Source organism: Tenrec ecaudatus, chromosome 6, assembly GCF_050624435.1.
Source record: "Tenrec ecaudatus isolate mTenEca1 chromosome 6, mTenEca1.hap1, whole genome shotgun sequence".
Taxonomy (NCBI): domain Eukaryota; kingdom Metazoa; phylum Chordata; class Mammalia; order Afrosoricida; family Tenrecidae; genus Tenrec; species Tenrec ecaudatus.
The window spans coordinates 1042837-1061091 of NC_134535.1; the positions used below are offsets into that span (position 1 = coordinate 1042837).

Sequence of the window (18255 nt, forward strand, 5' to 3'; positions counted from 1 at the left end):
TAAACACTCTTTTAAATGGTTGGGTTTTTAATAAATTATCAGCTCTACTACTTGCTAAATCTCCTTGAGGATTTTTCAAGGATCTCGTTTGTGAGCCTGGTCCAGACGTTTACCTTCCTGTGTGCCCCCTGGAGAAGTCAGCCTTCCCCTCTAATAGTGACCGATTCTCCCACTCTCTCCCCTTTCTCTCTGGAGCACTTGACACTGTTTTTTTTGGGGGGGTTGCACTTCATCCAATTCCTCCTCGCCTTTCTTAATTCCTCGTCTGTCTCTTTTCGTGTTCTTGTCTCTTGGCTGAATTCTGGACCATCTCTCTAAGCGGCCTTCTAGCTCACCAATTCTTTTCAGTGGCGTCCCATCTGCTCTTGGAAGCATCTCTTGCATTTTCCAGTTTGCCACTGTAGGCGTCCTCTGTAGAAGAAAAGAAAACAATAGTGGGCATCTTACTTTGATGTGAAGTGGTTATTTTATCACCCAAAACCCAAAATTAACTGTGAAAAGGCTGGGTCCAAACTGCAAATGAGCTGGCCTCTCTTCTGAGTTTCCTGCAGCATTGTGAGTTTGTCCTTTCCTGCGGTCAGCAGGTAGTCAGTAGCAAAGCCATTGCCTGCCTCGGCTTCCTTGATGTGAAACAAATGTTGAGCTGCAGGTCGGAAGGGCTACATTTTCAGTACCCACTTTTCCATACCCGGTCAGTGGCTCATCGAGTAGTCAGGCACCATGGACACTGTACTCACAGTTTCAGGGGCAAAAGAAACCCAAAGTCAAGTATAATTTAAAGGGGACATTTGCTAAGCCTTAACAGAGACGAAGACAACACAAAGACACAGAAAGCACGACTGGGGCCACATCGAAACACCACGGTTACAGGTGGGACTGCAGAAGCAGGACGGGACCGTGACTGGGACAGGTCTGCGGTTAGACAGAAGGGCTTTCGAGATTGGCCCAGAGTCTTCCGACCAAGGCGTGACTCATGCCCGTGCGGCCATGCCAGTACAGTGAACTCTATCAGGGACCGCCCTTGCCCTCCCGGATGTCCCGGAGAGCCGCGGGGAAAGCCTCAGAGCTGGGTGATGCGCATCGTTGGTTGATGATCAGCAAACAGTCCGTGAGGTTCGGTCTGTGGGGCTCAGCGGATGGCATCGGGTCGACCACCGCTCTTCTCCTTCAGAACACAGGACAGCAGCTGCACTGTAAGGTCACAGCCCTTAGGAGCATGTCCGTTTTCCTTCACGAGTGGGAGACTCTCACTCAGCACGGCGTTTGGTGTTGTTTTTCACCAATCGGGGAACAAGTGCTGAACTAATTCAAAAGTCCGAGCCGTCCCCTCCAGGGGCTGCGACCAGGGCCTCGACGTAGCAGTGAGTGTGAGGATGGCCAGGGGCTGGCGGTGCTTCGTCTGTTGCCCGTGGTGGTGTCCGCGGGGCCGCCTGGTGCCATGCTAGCAGCTGTACCTGGCCTACGTCGGGCCGCTTATCCGCGCTGACTGATGGCAGTGGGTTTGGGGACGTGCACATCGGATGAGTCTCCATGTCTTTGAGGGTTGGTTTATTTTCAGAGTTTCTAGAAGTTGTATTTGCTTCTTCCAAGCAGGCTTGGTCTGCTTTTTGTGTGCCCGCCTCCCCTCTCCTCTTCTCATATTTCACTTATTTGTTTACATGTGGTTGGATTTGGGTCGGGGGTGGCGTGCGCAGGGGCCTCGCACTTCGTACCAGGTCTGACACCAGGGAGCTTCACAAATTTTGGGAGAACATTCCATGATCTTCTCATTTCATTTCCCAGCACGGACCGTCCAGCTCCCAGGAGCTTCTTTCCATGGGCTGCCGCGCGTGCGTGCGTGTGTGTGTGTGTGTCTGTTTTTGCACTTGAACTTAATTTCCTGGTATAAGTGTGTTTATCCTGTAACTGCATCTGCAAAAAACGCCCTACTTGGAATTCCCAGAGGCCTCGGAGAAAGGGACTTCCCCCAAGAAAGGATTTGCATTTGTTTCTGAAAGGCATTTAGGAGTGATGCCTGCCTGGAGCCAGCTGAAGGACAATGAGTGAGAGGGTGAGGTTTCCTCGACCTCCCGGGACGTGAGGCTGAGCTGTGCATGGCTTTCCTAGAATCTGCCTGTCTCCGCCCTGGGGGCTGCAGAGCGGGCAGCGGGCAGGCGTCCTCTGAATCACCCCGGTCCGGTGTTTGCCCTGAAAACAGAGACTGGCGCCTCTGGACCGGCTCCGTGGCTGCCTCACTAACCTCTGATGTCACCCCCCTTCCCACAGCCCCCAAGTTCCACCCGGCGTTGTTGAGTTAATTCTGACTCCTGACCTGGTTCCAGAGAGATGGGTCCCTTTTAGGGGCTTTCCTCCGGCTCCCTTCTGGGTTTTTCCTGATACTTCCTTATTTTTCGCCAGTCCTTAGGAGTTTCGATGCTGTTCCCCAGCTGTGTTAGACCAGGCTGACTAGAGACACAAATCCAGTAACACGCATATCTGTGTGTCGGAGAGAGCTTTCTATCAAAAAATCATTATATACCAAGCAAACATCCCAGCCCAGTCCAGATCAAGTCCGTAAGTCCGACACTAGTCCATCGGTCTGATTCCAGTCCCTCTTCAGACTCATGCAGCCACATGGAAGGATGCAGCATGCAGGAAGGTCTCGGCCGGTGGGTCCAAAGTCCTGTCTACCCAAATGGGGGGGAGAGAGAGAGAGAGAAAGAGAAAGAGAGAGAGAGAGAGAGAGAGGCAGGCCTCAGAGAGCCATCTCTCTAGGTTGCCTCCAAACAAGCTGCGACCTGACAGCTTAAACTCTGCCCACATGTTGCTACAGGAGCTACATCGTCGGAACAGAAACGTGAAGGATCACACCAGCCAACTTTGTTTTAAAAGGGGGGGGGGGGCTGTACTGCTGGCCAGCTGAGAACATCCAGCAACAGCAACAAACTCCCACATGAACAAACGGGTTTTCAGGAGAGTCTGAAAATGGGGGTGGGAGGGCCTGTGTACCTCTCACCCCCCATCTGCCAGCACAAGAGCATGGCTGGGGTTTTTAAGGACTTGGGAAGGATGGGTACCATGCTTATTCATTAGGTAGCTAGGGATTCCTAGGAAAATGGCCCAATAGTCAGTGATCCTGGTAAACAGAGAAAAGGTTGGGGCTGTCAAGGATTTCGTCTTGCTGGCATGCACAATCCAGAGTCCAAAGGACACATTGCATCGGGTGATGCTTGACTAGAGTAAGTCTTGACTTAAGTCCCAGCAGATGGGGATAAGGGATACGAGCCAGATAAGATGCCAGCATTTGGTCTTAGTTGCCTGCTTTGCTGCTGAGTCAGGAAAGTGTGGGGTTTGGTTCTGCTTTCTCATAAGTGAGTCTCTCCTTTGATGTCCAGGACAGCACATGGCTACAACCTCCACTCGGCACCAGGTGGGTTCAATCCGTGGTCCTCGATGCCCGGCACCCCCAGGGCTCCGCCACCACCTCAGGGGGGCCAGCGTTGCCTCCGTGGGCTTGATAGTTCGTTCTGGTCCCAAAGTGACCTCCCATTCTCCTCTCAAATGACCCCACATGCGTGAAACCAGAACACACGCACCCCGCACTCATGTAAATGTGTCCTCGTTGTCCTTCACCTCTCGGTGGGGCTCAGGTCACAGCAATGACTTCTGCCTTCTGGTTGACATGTCCAGAGGTAGTGACTGGGCCTTTATTTATTTATTTTAAAATCATCTTATTGGTGGCTTGTACAACTCATCACAATCCACATATCCATCCATGTGTCAAGCATATTAGTGCATTTGTTGTGATCATTCTCAAAACATTTGTTTTCTACTTGAGCCCTTGGTATCAGTTCCTCATTTTCCTCTCCCTCCCTCATGAACCCTTGATAATTTATAAATTATTATTTCATGTCTTATACTGTCCAATATCTCCCTTCACCCACTTTTCTGTTGTCCATCCTCCTGGGTGGGGGTTATAGATAGATCATTGTGATTGGTTCTCCCTATCTCCCCCCATCTTCCCCTTCCCTTCCTGGTATCTCTACTCATTCCTGGTCCTGAGGGGTTTGTCTGTGACGAGGCCTTTATAACTAAAGAGTGTCACTGTACACCTGGCTCTCTGGATTCTTTTGTGGATAAAGCTGGTTCTGTTTGTAGATAACTACAAGCCGGGTTATCTAGGGTGTGGTCAGACAAGCCTGGCCTGCTGGGGTGCACCTCTTCTATTATACACGTGCCTTCATGCTCAGGACAAGCATCATACCTGAGCTGAGTAGCCTAGGAGCAAGATTTAAAGCTGCACAGGCTTTCAGTGTGATCGTCCGAGTATCTAGTAGGATGGCTTGGTACTGATGCAGTCTTCCCACGCTCCACCAGAGCCCTTCCTTTTTCTCCAGCAAAAGAGAGCGACCATGAGGGGGTTAGACTACACTAGACTGACCAATGATCCACTTTTCTGCCTCAGAAGTCAAATGCCAGGCGACAACACCCACAGCCAGGTGGGTCAGGCAGGTGCTACTAGATCCAGATGCCTAGAAAAGCAGGCAGCAGCCTCTCTCAGCATTCCAGAGCCTGCGTGAGGGCTCCCAGTGCAACACCCTGGTTTTCTGGGCACATGTGGTGACAGCTTAGATGGGACGATCCAGAGCTAAGCAGTCATAGTCTGTCTTCTTTTGTTGAAGGACATCCTGGCTCTTGGCGATCTATAATGAGACAGAAAGCCAGTTCCTTGGTTTGCCTGCATCAGGAGTTGGCCATAATATCAGAATCTGGAATAAAAGCTGACAAAATCCAGCTTCCCTAAAAAGCCCTGGAACTCCAGTCGTGTTTCTTTGGTCAGGGAGGTTACCTTGGCAATGGCATCCTTTAGACGCTGGCACGTTCTCGCCGCCCTTGGGCAATGACGAGTCTTAGGAATCTGACCTGGGATGAGGGCTGGGATTTCTTTGGGGATACTTTGCATCCCCTTTCTTCCAAAAAGTTTAAAGGTGCTGCCCTAGAGATTTCGTTCTCAGAGATATTTGACCAGAACTTCCTCAAAAGAAAGTTGGACAAATTTTGAAGACGGATGTCTGCTAACCACTAGGGTGACAGTTCAACCCCCACTCCCCACGGTGCCACAGGAGGAAGACGAGGCTGCATGCCCCCACAAAGCTACCTGCTCCCGAACCCTCTGGGGAAGTTCTATGTCATCCTACAGGGTGCTCTGAGTTGGAGTTGGCTCAGTGGCTCTGCGTTTGGACTTTTGTTTTGCGCCCCTCCCCCCAGTCTTCAAGGCTTTATTTTACTGGTCAGTGTGGTCTGCAAGGAGACAGGACTTCAATCCTGCTGCTTCTGACCCCAGTAGAAGAGCGGTGTCCAGGACAGGCACAGTGCCAACAGGCCCACAGGGCGGGACTGCTCTGTCTGCCTCTTGCTCCTACATCCAGTCAAGCCACGAGATGTGCAGTCCCCCAGTTCCTCGCTTAAACCGGAGGCCGATTTCTTTCTTGGCCGAATCACAGCCATGAATGATGGTCCTGCCAACTTGAATGCAGAAGTCCCCTCGGACGGTGCCCTTCTCCACCACATTCAGCCCCTCCCGGACCATGGCCACAATGGGCCCCGAGTTCAAGTCCTTCACTCGAGAAGGGGCGGTCTTTCAGATCCATGGAGGGCTGCTTCAGGTGTTCCCCGGAGACCTTAACGAACTTCATGGCCACCAGACGGAATACAGTCGTCCTTGGAACAGACAAGAGCAGAGATTTAACATAGCCTCATGAAAAACAACTACTATCCGCGAGCTCTAACCAGATATAAGACTAACATTCAGAAATAATGTTTTATAGCAGAGGCAAGCTATCAGAATATAATGAAACAGAAAAAAGATTTAAAAAAAAACTCATTGGTTCTGTGAGACCAGCTCGAAACCATACAGCATAAGTAACCCAATTTTTAAAAATGTATATAGTAATCCCTTGGTAAGATTGACTTAAATCAACATGAAATCAGGTCATGAGTGAACTGTTTGACTTGCCAGACTTTCCGATGGAAAGATTTTATTCAAACCCTTTGAATAGGTTGAAACTTTGATTTTGGTCCTCTGAACTATTAAAGAAAAAATTCACAATGTGACACAATTCTGCGTGCATCCAAAGAATAAAGGCAAGATGGGTCCTATGGATTGAAGTGCACCCCCCATCTCAAATATGTGTCAACTCGGCTAGATCATGATTCTTATCATTATCCTATGCGAACCTTAACCTGTATGTTGTTAATGAGGCAGGGAGGGTGAGGCGCTACACATTATGGTAGTGAGACAGGGTCCAATCTACAGCATCTTGAGTAAATCTCTTTTGAGATATAAAAGAGATTTTTTTAATGAACAGAAATCAGAGGGGCCTCCTCCTTTCTTTCCAAGAAAGAAGATCTGAGAGTGAATCATACCCTTGGTACCGAAGCCTTCCGAGGACCAGGAGAGACCGAGAGAAAGCCTCCCTCTATAGCAGCACCTGAATTCAGACGGCTATCTTCCGAAACTCTTAGTTAGTTCATCCATTTTTTGTTAAAGCCATTGACTTGTGATGTTTCTGCTACAGCAGCACTAGATACAGGGGAACAAGTGTGGGGGTGTTTCGGGACTGGGCAGTTTCCTTCTGTTGTGCATGGGGTCACTATGGGTCAGAACCGACTTGATGGCAGCCGCAGTCACAGCAGCAGCATTGAAAAACTAAGACAATCAAGAAAAACTCTTCTTTGTTCTAGGACCCATCTTTAAGACATTTCAGGCAGAATTAGCTGTCAGTTTCAGTCGTTGGGAGAAAGGGTGGTCAGATAAAGTGTTATCAGAGGACTAAGAAGAAAAAGAAAGACACAAATGAGGAGCAGACAGACAGCAAAGGAACGGAGGAGGTAGGGGCTGCGTTTTGACCTTGCAGTGACTTTCATTGTTCATGGGTTGGGAGGTGCTGTGTTACATGGAGGCAGAGCGGGTTGCCAATGGGGCCAGAAAGCTGAGCAATCTGAACCCTCCAGCTGCTGGGCAGGAGAAAGCTAAGCTGCTGTCTCGCTCCAGGATCGATGGTTCAGAAGCCCTGGGCAGCAGTTCTGACCCGAGACTCGGCATCCTTGGCAGTGGGCTCGGCTGGGGGTTTGTCTGGCAGGGAAGCCATTTTCTTGGAGGTAGGTGTCTTGGAGACTTCCAGATTCCAAGCAAAACAGGCATTCCACTGTGGCTGCATAAGAGGAGCCTCTCGTTTCTGTTTCACTGCTCGGAAAAACTAGCTCACCAGCTCAAAGGAACCTTAGGTAGCCACTGGTTTTCCACAGTGTTTAGTGAAATCATGCCATCGCTCCAGAAACTGGCAAGGGGGGGAGCTGTGAGAGGTAAGGTTTTGCATCAACTTAGCTGGGCCAGGAGTCTCAGTGGCTTGGCAGTCAACACCTAGCAATCTTCTGGGGTAACATCTCTTGGAGAGTGTGGCCAGCTGGCCTGTTTTCTGCTGGGTCTGGATCCTGCACCTGGCTCCTCCTCCTCCTGCTCTTTGAACATGAAGCAAAGGTTTGTCATATGACCTGCCACACCTGGGAGCCGATCACAGCCTGCCATCTTACCTTGGATCAGTTTGTCTCTGAAATCAGAAGCCTGCCCCCTTCCTGGCTTTGCTTCTCTAGAGAGCCCAGCCCGGCTGAAGCTGACCTTGACCTGTCATTGGAAGGGGTATTTCCCATCTTATTAAACCGGGGAAGACATGTGCTATTGAAACCTCTATGTCCACAGAAACCCAACATGTGCACAGAGGCTGCAATGCTTGTACAAACCTGAATGGGCACTTCAGAAACAAAAGGTGAGTTTGCACTGATCGGGTTGAAATCTGGACTCTCTCAAGCTCAGCCAGGTTTGCTCTGGGTATTGCTTCCTGTACCCACGATGCTGCCTGTACCCACGATGCTCCCTGTACCCACGATGCTGCCTGTACCCACGATGCTCGTGATGTGTTAAGCCCGGGAGAATCAGGGCAGCAGCCTCTGTATCATGTAGCGGTTGCAAATATAATGCCTAAAGGAATTGCTAATTATAGTTTCTAAAGTGGCTCAAAGCAGAGAATGGCAGAAAGATGTTTACATGTGTTTCATTGGGTATGCAAAGACATCCGACTCTACAGACCATAATAAACTGTGGATCACCTTGAGAAGAATGGGAGTTCCTGAACACTTCATTGTGCTCATTTGGCATTTGTACTCAGATCAAGGAGGAGTTGTGTGAACAGAACAAAGGAATACTGTGTAGCTTAAAATCAGGAAAGGTGTGTGTCAGGGTTGCATCCCCTCATCAAACCAATTCAATCAGAGAAGCTAGATTACGTGAGGAAGAGTGTGGCATCAGCCTTGGAGGAAGGCTTGTTAACAACCTGTGCTATGCAGATGACATAACCTTGCTCGCTGAAAGCAAGGAGGAATTGAAGCACTTGCTGGTGAAGATTGAGGATTCTAGCCTTCAATATGGGTTACAACTCAATGTAAAGAAGACCCAAATCCTCTCAACTGGACCAGAGTAACATCATGATAAATTGGGCAGGGGTGGGGGTTGAAGTTGCCCAGGATCTTGTCTTACTTGGGTCCACAATCAATGCTCATGGAAGCAATAGTCACGAGATCAATGGCTGTATGACATTAGGTAACTCTTCTGCACAGGACCTCTTTAGAGTATTGAAAGACAAAGGTGTTTCTTTAGGACTAAGGTGTCCCTGACCCAAGCCAAGGTACTCTCCACTGCATCAGATGCACGTGACAGTTGGGCATCGAATAAGGAAGTCCATGGAAGAATCGGTGCATTTGAATCGTGGTGTTGGAGAAGAATGTTGGCATCCTGGGCTGCTAGGAGGACAAACATCTGTCTTGGAAGGAGTGCGGCCAGAGGGATCCTCAGAGGCAAGGACGGTGAGACTTCGTCTTCCGTACTTTGGACAGATTGTCAGGAGAGACCCGTCCCTGGAGAAAGATGTCATGCTGGGTAAAGTGGAGGGCGGTGAAAAGGAGGAAGGCCCTCCAGGAGAGGGATGGACACCGTGGCTGTATCCCTGGGCTCAGGCCCAGGGACAATTGTGAGGACGGTGCGGGACCGGGCGGCGTTTTGTTCTGTCGTGCCTGGGGTCGCGATGGGTCGGAGCCAACTCCATGGAACCCGACCACCACCACAGTGGTTCCGTCGTGTGAGGGTTCCAGCCATACTTGATAGGGCCTTTTCCATGTCGGGCGTGCTGTGCAAGGAGCCCCGGTGGTATCGCCGTCACACACTGGCCTGCTAGCCACAGGTCAGTTTGAGTCCACCATTTGCTCCTCAGGAGAAAGCCCTGTCTTTCCTCCGGTGAAGAGGCACCGTCTCGGAAACCCACAGGGGCAGTTCTACCCTGTCCTGCAGGGCCGCTGTGAGCGGGAATGGACCTGGCGGCCGTGAGTTGAAGAGGTGTCCAGGGTCTCCGATGCGCTTTTAGTTTGCATTTAGCCAAATGACTAATTGTGTTGTGCGTTCCTGCATGTTTAATTTTCATCTTCTATGCTGAAGTGCCTGTTCAAATCTTATGCCAGTGTTTTTGTAAAACCTGCTTGTTCGGTGCTGTCGAGTTGGCAGCCCCGTGCACAGCAGAACGAGGCACCGCCTGGCTCACAGTGGACATGTTTGAGCCCACTGTGCAGACATGTGTCGTTCCATGTAGTCGGTCTTGAAACCTTCACCATGCAACCTGCAGCTTTGTTTCTATCGCTGAAACTACATTGTCCAGCAATGGAGCTTTCCTTTTTTTCCAACTTCCACATTCCAATCACCAGTAATTATCAATGCATCCTGACTGCAAATTAGGTCCATTTCGGGCTGAAGAAGTTGGTAGGATTTTTCAGTTTATAGTTGGCTTTAGTGCTGGGGCATAAACATGAATAATGGTTGGACTAACTGGAATCGTTGTAGGCATGTGGATAGCACCCTATCACACACAGCATCATTTTTCAAGATCGACCTAGGGATGTTCTTTTTATGATGCGTGTAATACCAGTCCTCTTGAGTTCATCCTTCCCAGAATAGCAGAACACGTGCTTGCCCGATTCAAAATGGCCAATACCATGTCATTTCAGCTCACTCATGCTTCGGATACTCATCTGTAGGTGTTCACTTTTGGCAACTTCCACTGTTCCGCGACTCATACTTTGTACATTCCATGTTCTGATTATTAATGGATGTTTATAGCACTTCTGTGTTGCTTCTCTTATTACCAAGTTTCAAGAGTTCTTAATATATTCTGAATGTTAAGACTTTATCAGGTATACAATGAACAACTGCTTTCTCCTAGGGAGCGTCCTGATAAATGTAGATGAGGTGGAAGTTGTCAGAGATTTTGTCTTGTTTGGATCAGTCAGTGCTCATGGAAGAAGCACTCAAGTGATGGAAAGACGAGTGGCATTGGGTAACTCTGCAAAAGACCTCCTTAGGTCTGGAAAAGCAAGGGTGTGACTGAGGACGAAGGTGCACCTGACGTGAGCCATGCCTCTTCAGTCGCCTCCTATGCATATGAAAGTTGGACATCTAGAGGGGAGGAGATGAGTCGCTCAGGGTTCAGTGTAGCAATAAGGAAACTCATAGCCTTCCTCTAGTTCTTAAACGCTTCCTCCCCTCCATCTATCATGATCCCAATTCTACCTTGCAAACCTGGTGAGACCTGGGGATGCACAGCGGTACAGATGGGAACTGGAAACACAGTGAATGCAGGACAGATGAACCCCTCAGGAGCAGTGGTGAGAGTGGCGATACCAGGAGGGAAGGGGAAGAGAGGGTAGAAAGGGGGAACCAATCACAAGGATCTACATATAACCTCCTCCTTGGGGGATGGGCAACAGAAAAGTGGGTGAAGGGAGACGCTAGCCAGTATAAGATAAGATAAAATAATAATTTATAAACTATCAAGGGTTCATGAGGGAGGGGGAGCGGGGTGGAAGGGGAGGGAAAAAGGAAAATGCGAAGCTGATTCCAGGAACCCAAGCAGAAAGCTTTTGAGAATGATGAGGGCAACGAATGTGTAAGTGTGCTTTACACAACTGATGTATGTGTGGATTGTGATGAGTTGTATGAGCCCCAATATAATCATTTATTTTTTTTAAAAAGAAAGAAAGTTGGACATTTAAATAAGGAAGATCTAAAAAGAACAGCTGCATATGAATTGTGCTGGCAACAGATAGTGGAAGCACCAGAGGCTGCTGAAAGGAAGACAGGACAGAGTCCTCATTGGAGGCAAGGATGGCGAGACTTCATCTTACATACTTGCGACAGATTGGCAGGAGAAGGAGTCATGCTCGGTGAAGTGCAGGGCGTCAAAGGAGAGCAGGCGCTCAGTGGCGAGAGGGATTGACGTCATGACGACCTTGGGTTCAAGCAGAGGAACAATCGCAAGGGTGGTGCAGGACTGGGCAGGGTCCCTTCTGCTGTGCAGAGAGGGTCACTGTGGGTCAGAGCTGACTTGGTGGCACCTAGCAGCAGCAATAAGCGCAACAACAGCTTTGACTTAGCTCTTCGTTCTCTTCATGGCTCTTTCAAAGGACACAATATTTTTATTTTCAAGAACTCTCGACTGGATCACACAAGTTTAGGGTTGTATCTAATAAATCTCTGTCTAACCCCCAATCACAAATACTTCCTCCAAGAGGTTTTGTGAAGAGTTTTACATTTAGTCCTACTAGTCTTCTGCACCACAGGCTGCCAGAAGAGAGAGCAAATACAGCCAGACAGTTCCTTAGAACTGAAGATGGGAGGCTTCACCTCACCTCCTCCGGACATGTTGTCAGGGGGGCCAGTCCCTGGAGAAGGACGTCTTGGTAAAGTCACTGTTGTTAGGTGCCTTTGAGTCTGTTCCAACTCATAGCAACCGGGGTGCACCTGCTCAGCCCTCTGCCAGCCTCACAGTTGTCCTCAGGCTTGAGCCCATCAATGCCGCCACTGCGCCAGTCCATCTAGTCAAAGGTCTTCCTCTTCTAATAGGATATCCTCCAGGGACTGCTCTCTCCTGACAACACGTCCAAAATACACGAGAGGTCTCACCATCTGTGATAGGTTTTCATGTGCCAACATGGCGCCTGTAAGAAGATAGGGGTGGAGTTTAGCCTGTCAATCAGGTCGCAGCTTGACCACATTTGGAAGGGCTACTGAGATCAATGGCTCTCTGGAGCCCAGCACACACACCCCACCTGCCTTCACCTTCCTATTGATGAGCCACGCTGAGACCTGCACGAGCCCTGTGATGAGGCCACTGCCATCGGATCCACAGGACTCTGCACCCACCAGCCTGTGCTCTTCCTGCATTCCGCATCATTGCACGTGGCTGCGTGAGTCTGAGGAGGGACTTATAGACTAGTATTGGACTTATGGACTTGATCTGGACCGGGTTGGGATGTTTCATCGATGCTTGATTACTTCTTGATATAAATCTCTCTAGTTCTCTGACCCTAACGCACCAGCCATGTCTCCAAGGAGCATCTGGCTGTGCTTCTTCCAAGCCAGATCTGTTTGTCCTCCTGGCCATCCATCGTACTTTCAATATTGGTCACTGTCACCACAATTCAAATGCATTGATTCCTCTTTGGTGATGTCCAGCCCACACATGCGCATGAGGAGATTAAAAGTACCATGGGTTGGGTCAGGCTCACCCTGTCCTCACAGCAACATCCTTGCTTTGTAACACGTTGAAGATGTCTCATGCAGCAGATTTACCCAATGCAACGTTTCCTTTGTTCTCTTGGCTGCGGTTTCTGTGAGCACTGCTTATGGATCCAAGAAGAAAGACAAAACCCTTCACGACTTCAATCTTTTCTTCATTTACCATGATGCCACCCACAGTGGTCCAGTTGTGGGGATGTGGGTCTCCTTGACATTGAGTCGTAGTCCATGCTGAAGGCTGCCGTCCCTGATCTTCATCAGCAAGCGCTTCAAGTCTTCCTCAAGCAGAGGAGGCAGACCTCACTGCAACTGATCGGCACAGTGGGCTCAGACAGGGCACTGATGGGGTGGGGGCAGGGCCGAGCAGCAGCTCATTCTGTTGTGCCTCGGGTCTCCACGAGATAGCGCCAACTGGACAGCAACCGGCAACAGCACTGCCAGACCCCCTTGTAAGAGTACAAGGTAGGAGTTGACATTTTTCCTTTTCTTTTGAATATGGATATACAATTGTTCCAGCACTAATGTTGACAAGACGATTCTTTTTGGTTTGTTTGTTTGTTTGTTTGTTTTCCCACTGAATTGCTTTTGCTTGTCTGTTGAAAACCAGTTGTCCATGTCTGGGCCTCATTTGCAACTTTATTGCCCGCCAACCAATTCCCTGCCTTAATGCCAATTAAATTGGGGTGTCTTATTGTCGTTAGGTGCCACTGAGTCAGCATCAGCTCACACTGACCCAACGTACGACAGAACGAAGCACTGCCCGGTCCTGCCCCATCCTCACAATTGTTACGTGTGAGCCCATTGTCGCAGCCGCAGAGCCAATCCGTTCCGTCTCACTGAGGGCCTTCCCCTTTTCTGCTGACCCCCAGGGCCGGCCCCTCGTGGTAACGTGTCCAAAGTAAGCGAGAGGTGTTGCCATCATCGTTTGTAAGATGATGCGTTCTTCAGAGGCAGGCTTGGTCTCTCCTGGCGGTCCACGCTACGGTCACTATCCGATCCTGCTGGTTGTTCTCAGGGGCTCACTGGGGACCTCGGCTTGGTTCTCTGCCCTGCTCTCTCCGCCCATCCTCTGACCTGGCCTCCTGTCAGCCCGTGCCGCCCTGAGAGTGTTTGATGCACCACCTGCACCCTGCGCAGGGCTCTCGAGGAGAGTTGGCCCCTGTGAGTGCAGCTCCTTACTGTGGACAGACCCATGGCCGCAGGGCTCACAGCCACGCCTAGTACACTCCCCGAAAACCCGGCTCCACCTGCTGCCATCGAGTTCATGCGGGCTCCTAGCCACCCTGGTACCACCGTTCTCGGGGCGATACACCAGTATGGGGGCATGTGGCCTCATCTTCCTCCTGAGGAGCGGCTGGTGGGTTTGAACCACCACCTGTTCTATTAGCAGTACAATACTCAGTCAACAGTGCCACGAGAGTGCTCCTAGGAGTCCTCAGCAGGGTTTAACTCAGCTCTGAGCAGGAACGATGGGGGGGGGGTGCTCCTTTGACCGCTGCCAACCACATGGGCCTGCAGCTTCCCCACTCAACCCTGAACTGTGGCCAACCTGGGTCTGGACCTGGTCCCATTTCTGGTGACAATCAGAACTGCGGAACATGACTACTCACCAAGGGGCAGGTCCTGGACCCTCCTAGCCAATGCAGCACCCAGGGCTCTCCCTGCACCCCACTGGGCCCCACTGTGACCTCACTCTCCTTCTCCCCCAGAGAATATCCACAACAGCTTCTGCCAGGTCCCCCCCACCCTCATGTCCCGCTCTGTCCTGGAGGCCCTGGAGCTGTCCACAGGCATGAAGTGTGACCCCCACGAAGGCTGCTCTCTGCACCTCCGAGTACTCGCCTCCATCACGCTGCACGGTGAGGCGGCCCCTCAGCTGGCTGGGTGGAAGCAGGGCCTGGACCAAGGCCAGGTGACTGCTCTGACAAAGTATCACAGCTGCCATAGTGGGTGGGGCTGTTTAGTCCTCCCATGATCCCATGGGGCTACAGGCTGGGTGTTGCCAACGTCAGGGGTTGGACAGGCATTCTGGGGTGCCCAGCCTGACCATGACCCTGCCCACCCTTCCTCCCTATCAGAGGGCCTGCAGGGCCTGGAGGTCTGCACCTCGAGTCTCGACACCCAGAAAATGCAGTGTCAGGGTGTGCGGGTGTCTCGGGCCTCCCGCCAGCTTCATTCAGGACAGCAGGTGAGGGGTGGGGGCCTGGAGTGGGGACACGCCTAGTGCCCTCCGCACCCTGTCAGTCCAGCTCCCAAGACTTCCCCTGGCACAGTGACTGTCCTGCCCTGATGCTGACTGCCCCTAAATCCACCCCACCCTGGGGCCCTGTGTTGCCAGCCTCTGAGGTCTGGCTCAGGGCAAGGTGGGCAGCTGTCCGGGTCTGCCCAGCTCCAGGTACAATTTGGCTGCTTCCAAGTGAGCGTGGCCCAGAGCCTCCATGTCACTCTGAGAACCATCCCCTACTTCTGTGGGGTCCAGCTGGACCGGCAGTACCACGTGGAAGGTGAGACCCCTTAATCCAGCCCCAGGACAGCTGCCAACTGGCCTCTAGGGACTGCCTTAGGCTGGCTTTTTGCGGGGAGCTGGAGCCAACATGGGGAGGAGTTGGAGGGCAGGGAGGAGGAATGGCTGGGGTCAGTGAGGGACCCAGCAGACCCTCATGCTAGTCAGCTCCCAGCTGCCTGCTTGGGTGAATGGGCAGAGACCCAGGTGAGGGGCCAGAGCGCTGCCCACCAGCCTCTGGTCTTTGCAGACTGCAGAGACGAAGACCTGGGAGAGAACATGTCCGAATGCATGGGTGAGTCTACAACCCCGCCCTGGAAGACCTCCCCCTTCCTGGGGTTTCAGGTGGACAAATGCTCCCACTGCCTGGACCAAGGTGGGGGGTGGGGCTCCGCCCTGGGCCCCTGCCTGTGACCTCGCTGCCTGCCGCCCCTGCAGCTGGGAAGCTCACCTACGAGGTGCACCGAGGGCAGAAGGCCATCCTGGTGGAGGTCCCCAATGCCCTGGGGGGCGCGGACTACTACGTGCGTCTCTGCTTGCGGTGGCTCCTGTGTGAGGACGCTGGCCCCGCGGTTCGGGTGAGCAACCCCTCTGCGTCCCCACTGCCCCTCCACGCCCCCCAGCCAGGCCCTACCCCTCAGCCCGTTCCCTCTCCCTCGATGCAGGTGCCTGGAAACGCTGTCTCCCGGAAGGTCTCTCTGCCCTACCGCCAAGCGCTGCCGTGCCTGTGCCTGGAGGTCAGCGAGGGGGCTCAGACTCGGGAAGGGGGCGGGGAGGGGCGGGGAAGAGGTGGAGCCCAGCGCTGTTCCTTTCCTCAGGGCTGGTTTGCGACCCCCGATGCCGTGCGCATCCAGACGTGCCCCTTCAAAGATGGTAAGAGCCTGTGTTCCCAGGGTCTGCTGCTGGCCGGGGCAGCTGGGGCGTGGGGACCGGAGCCCAGGGGCAGGGCTGAGAAGGGGGTGCTGTGAAGAGACCTGGCCCAAGTAGGAGTCGCAGGCGCGGTGTGTGCTGACGGCAGGTAACCGCTGGTGCTGGTGCGGCCAGAGGGGCAGAACCTGGTGGGCTGCCAGCGCACTGTGCATCCAGCTGTGGCCCCGCCCCCGTCTACCGGGACTGGGCTAAGGTTCTAGGACCTACCCCCATTCAGTCCAAGGACCCTGGCCTTCGAGTCTCACGGGTATGGGGGGACAGTGGGCCGAACCAGCGGGGCTGACCGGTGCTGGCAGACCTTGCAGGTATCCAGGCGCTGTGGGACGCCATCCAGTACCACCCCGGCAGCCAGGCGCTAAGCTGGGCGCCCACCTGCCCAGTGAGCGGCCGTGTGAGCCTCTGCTGGCTCTCGGACCCCGGTGCCACCTGCAGCGAGCTGTCGAACTCGCGTCGGCCGGCCCATGGCAAGGTGAGTGGGGGGGGGGGGGGGAACGACGGGAGGGGGCGCGGCTCTGCACGGTAGCCACGCCTTGACCTGAGCGCCTCACAGGTCCGGTACCCACTGGTGGACACGCAGCCCCAGCTCTGCCTGCAGGTGAGAAGGCGCCAATGCGGGGATGGGGGCGGCGGCGGGGGGGTGAACCCGGCACCTGACCCAGTCCCAGGGTCCCAGCTCCTGGCTGTCCCGCAGAGCCCCTCCTGGTTCCACGTGAGGGTAGGTGGGGGACGGGTTCCGCAGAGCCAGGCCTGGCCCCGCGGGCCTGCCCCTACAACCCAGTGAGTCCCCCTCTCTGTAGTTCTCCACACTCAGGGGCTTCTGGGTGCGGTGCCCCTTCGCCCAGAGACGCTTCCCAGGTGAGCTGGAGGATGGGGTTGTGGGGCAGGGGGCGGATCATGCGGTGCAGACCAACAAGTAGCATTCTTCACCTTGTAGACGCCCCGAGTGGGGGGAGGGGGCTGGGGTCCACCAGTGGAGAAAGGAGGGAGACAGGGTCCTGGTCTAGCAGGCCCTGGTGGGAGTGGGGGGACCTAGGCCAGTAGCCAGGGGATGAGGCTAGTCTGCTGGGCGTGGGCCGGGTCCTCCTCCGTGGGGGTCTCACCCCCTCCACCCCCTCCCCAGCCTGGAAGATGACAGTTCAGCCCGCTCCGTCCCAGGGCTTCCTCCGCGCCACCTTCTTCTCCCCAAGCCCCGCTCGCTTCCAGGTGCGCCTGTGTCGCCAGTGGGAACCTAAGCTCGCCCCCTGCGACCTGGCGCTGGACGCCATGCCTCTCCCCGCAGCCCCGGTGAGCAGCTGGGTGGGGGTGGGGGTTCCACTGCCCCTTCTCCGCCTCTGCCCTGCCCCGTCCTGCCTCGTGGGCATGCCGGGGTCGCTGTACCTGACCGCTGCCTCCACCGGCCAGGGTGAACCCTCCGCAGAGCCCGCGGCCGCCTTCCTGGACCTGCCCTGGGATAAGGCCTGTGCGCCCGGCATCTGTGTCCAGGTGGGTGGTGCCCTGGGGACGTGGGCACCCGAGCGTGGGGATGGGGGCGCGCTGACCGGCTGCCCGGTGCCTGCAGGGCTGGAGGTCGGATGTGCGCTTCTCGGTTCCACAGCAGCTGTGCCACGTGCGGTGCGGTGAGTGCCAGGGGAGGGGCGGGGCCGGGATCTGGGGGTGGGGCCTGCTCTGCGCGGGAGATGGGGGTGGGGGTGGGGGAAGGTGAAGCTTGGGACCCTGTTAGGCTCTCTGGAACCCTCCCAGCTCCAGCTCCACGTCCCCCCACCCCCCATGTCCTCAAGGCTCCCAGAGCTCCCCTTTGACTTGGACTTCAGGCTTGTGAGGGCTTGGTCCTCCCTGCATATCTAGCTCCCTCCCCAGGGCCCCTGCCTCCAAAGGACTACCCACCAAGAGAGGACTTCCCCCTAGGGTCACCGCAGAGTGACACAGACTGGTCCCTCTGGCTCAGGGTCACTGAAGGTGTGGGGCAGGCAGGGGTCGAATAGCCTGTTCAGGGTGGACACAGGCTGGAAAGTGACAGGCAGACCACCCTATGGCCCTTCATAAGACACCCCCCAGGGGTCACAGGTCTCCCAGGTCATCTGAGGCCCAGCACCCACAAGGACTGCTCCAGGGCCTGAGGGGCAGGTGGGGGCAAGAGGGCTGCAGGCTGTGTGGCCAGCTGTACCCC

At 53.7% G+C, this 18255-nt stretch overlaps 1 protein-coding gene across 1 annotated transcript in view; it reads left to right on the forward strand.

The window, feature by feature from the left end:
• The window catches only part of IL17REL (interleukin 17 receptor E like), a 33534-nt gene extending 15826 nt beyond the window's left edge, over positions 1–17708 (forward strand). Inside the window, exons 3-14 of the mRNA XM_075552600.1 lie at positions 14365–14514; positions 14734–14843; positions 15045–15159; positions 15409–15453; positions 15597–15736; positions 15824–15895; positions 15977–16031; positions 16394–16557; positions 16639–16683; positions 16886–16943; positions 17209–17384; positions 17490–17708. Coding sequence (XP_075408715.1) covers positions 14406–14514; positions 14734–14843; positions 15045–15159; positions 15409–15453; positions 15597–15736; positions 15824–15895; positions 15977–16031; positions 16394–16557; positions 16639–16683; positions 16886–16943; positions 17209–17384; positions 17490–17708 — 1308 coding nt within the window. The 5' untranslated portion in view covers positions 14365–14405. The remainder of the gene's footprint in view (positions 1–14364; positions 14515–14733; positions 14844–15044; positions 15160–15408; positions 15454–15596; positions 15737–15823; positions 15896–15976; positions 16032–16393; positions 16558–16638; positions 16684–16885; positions 16944–17208; positions 17385–17489) is intronic.
• Positions 17709–18255: the final 547 nt, after the last annotated feature.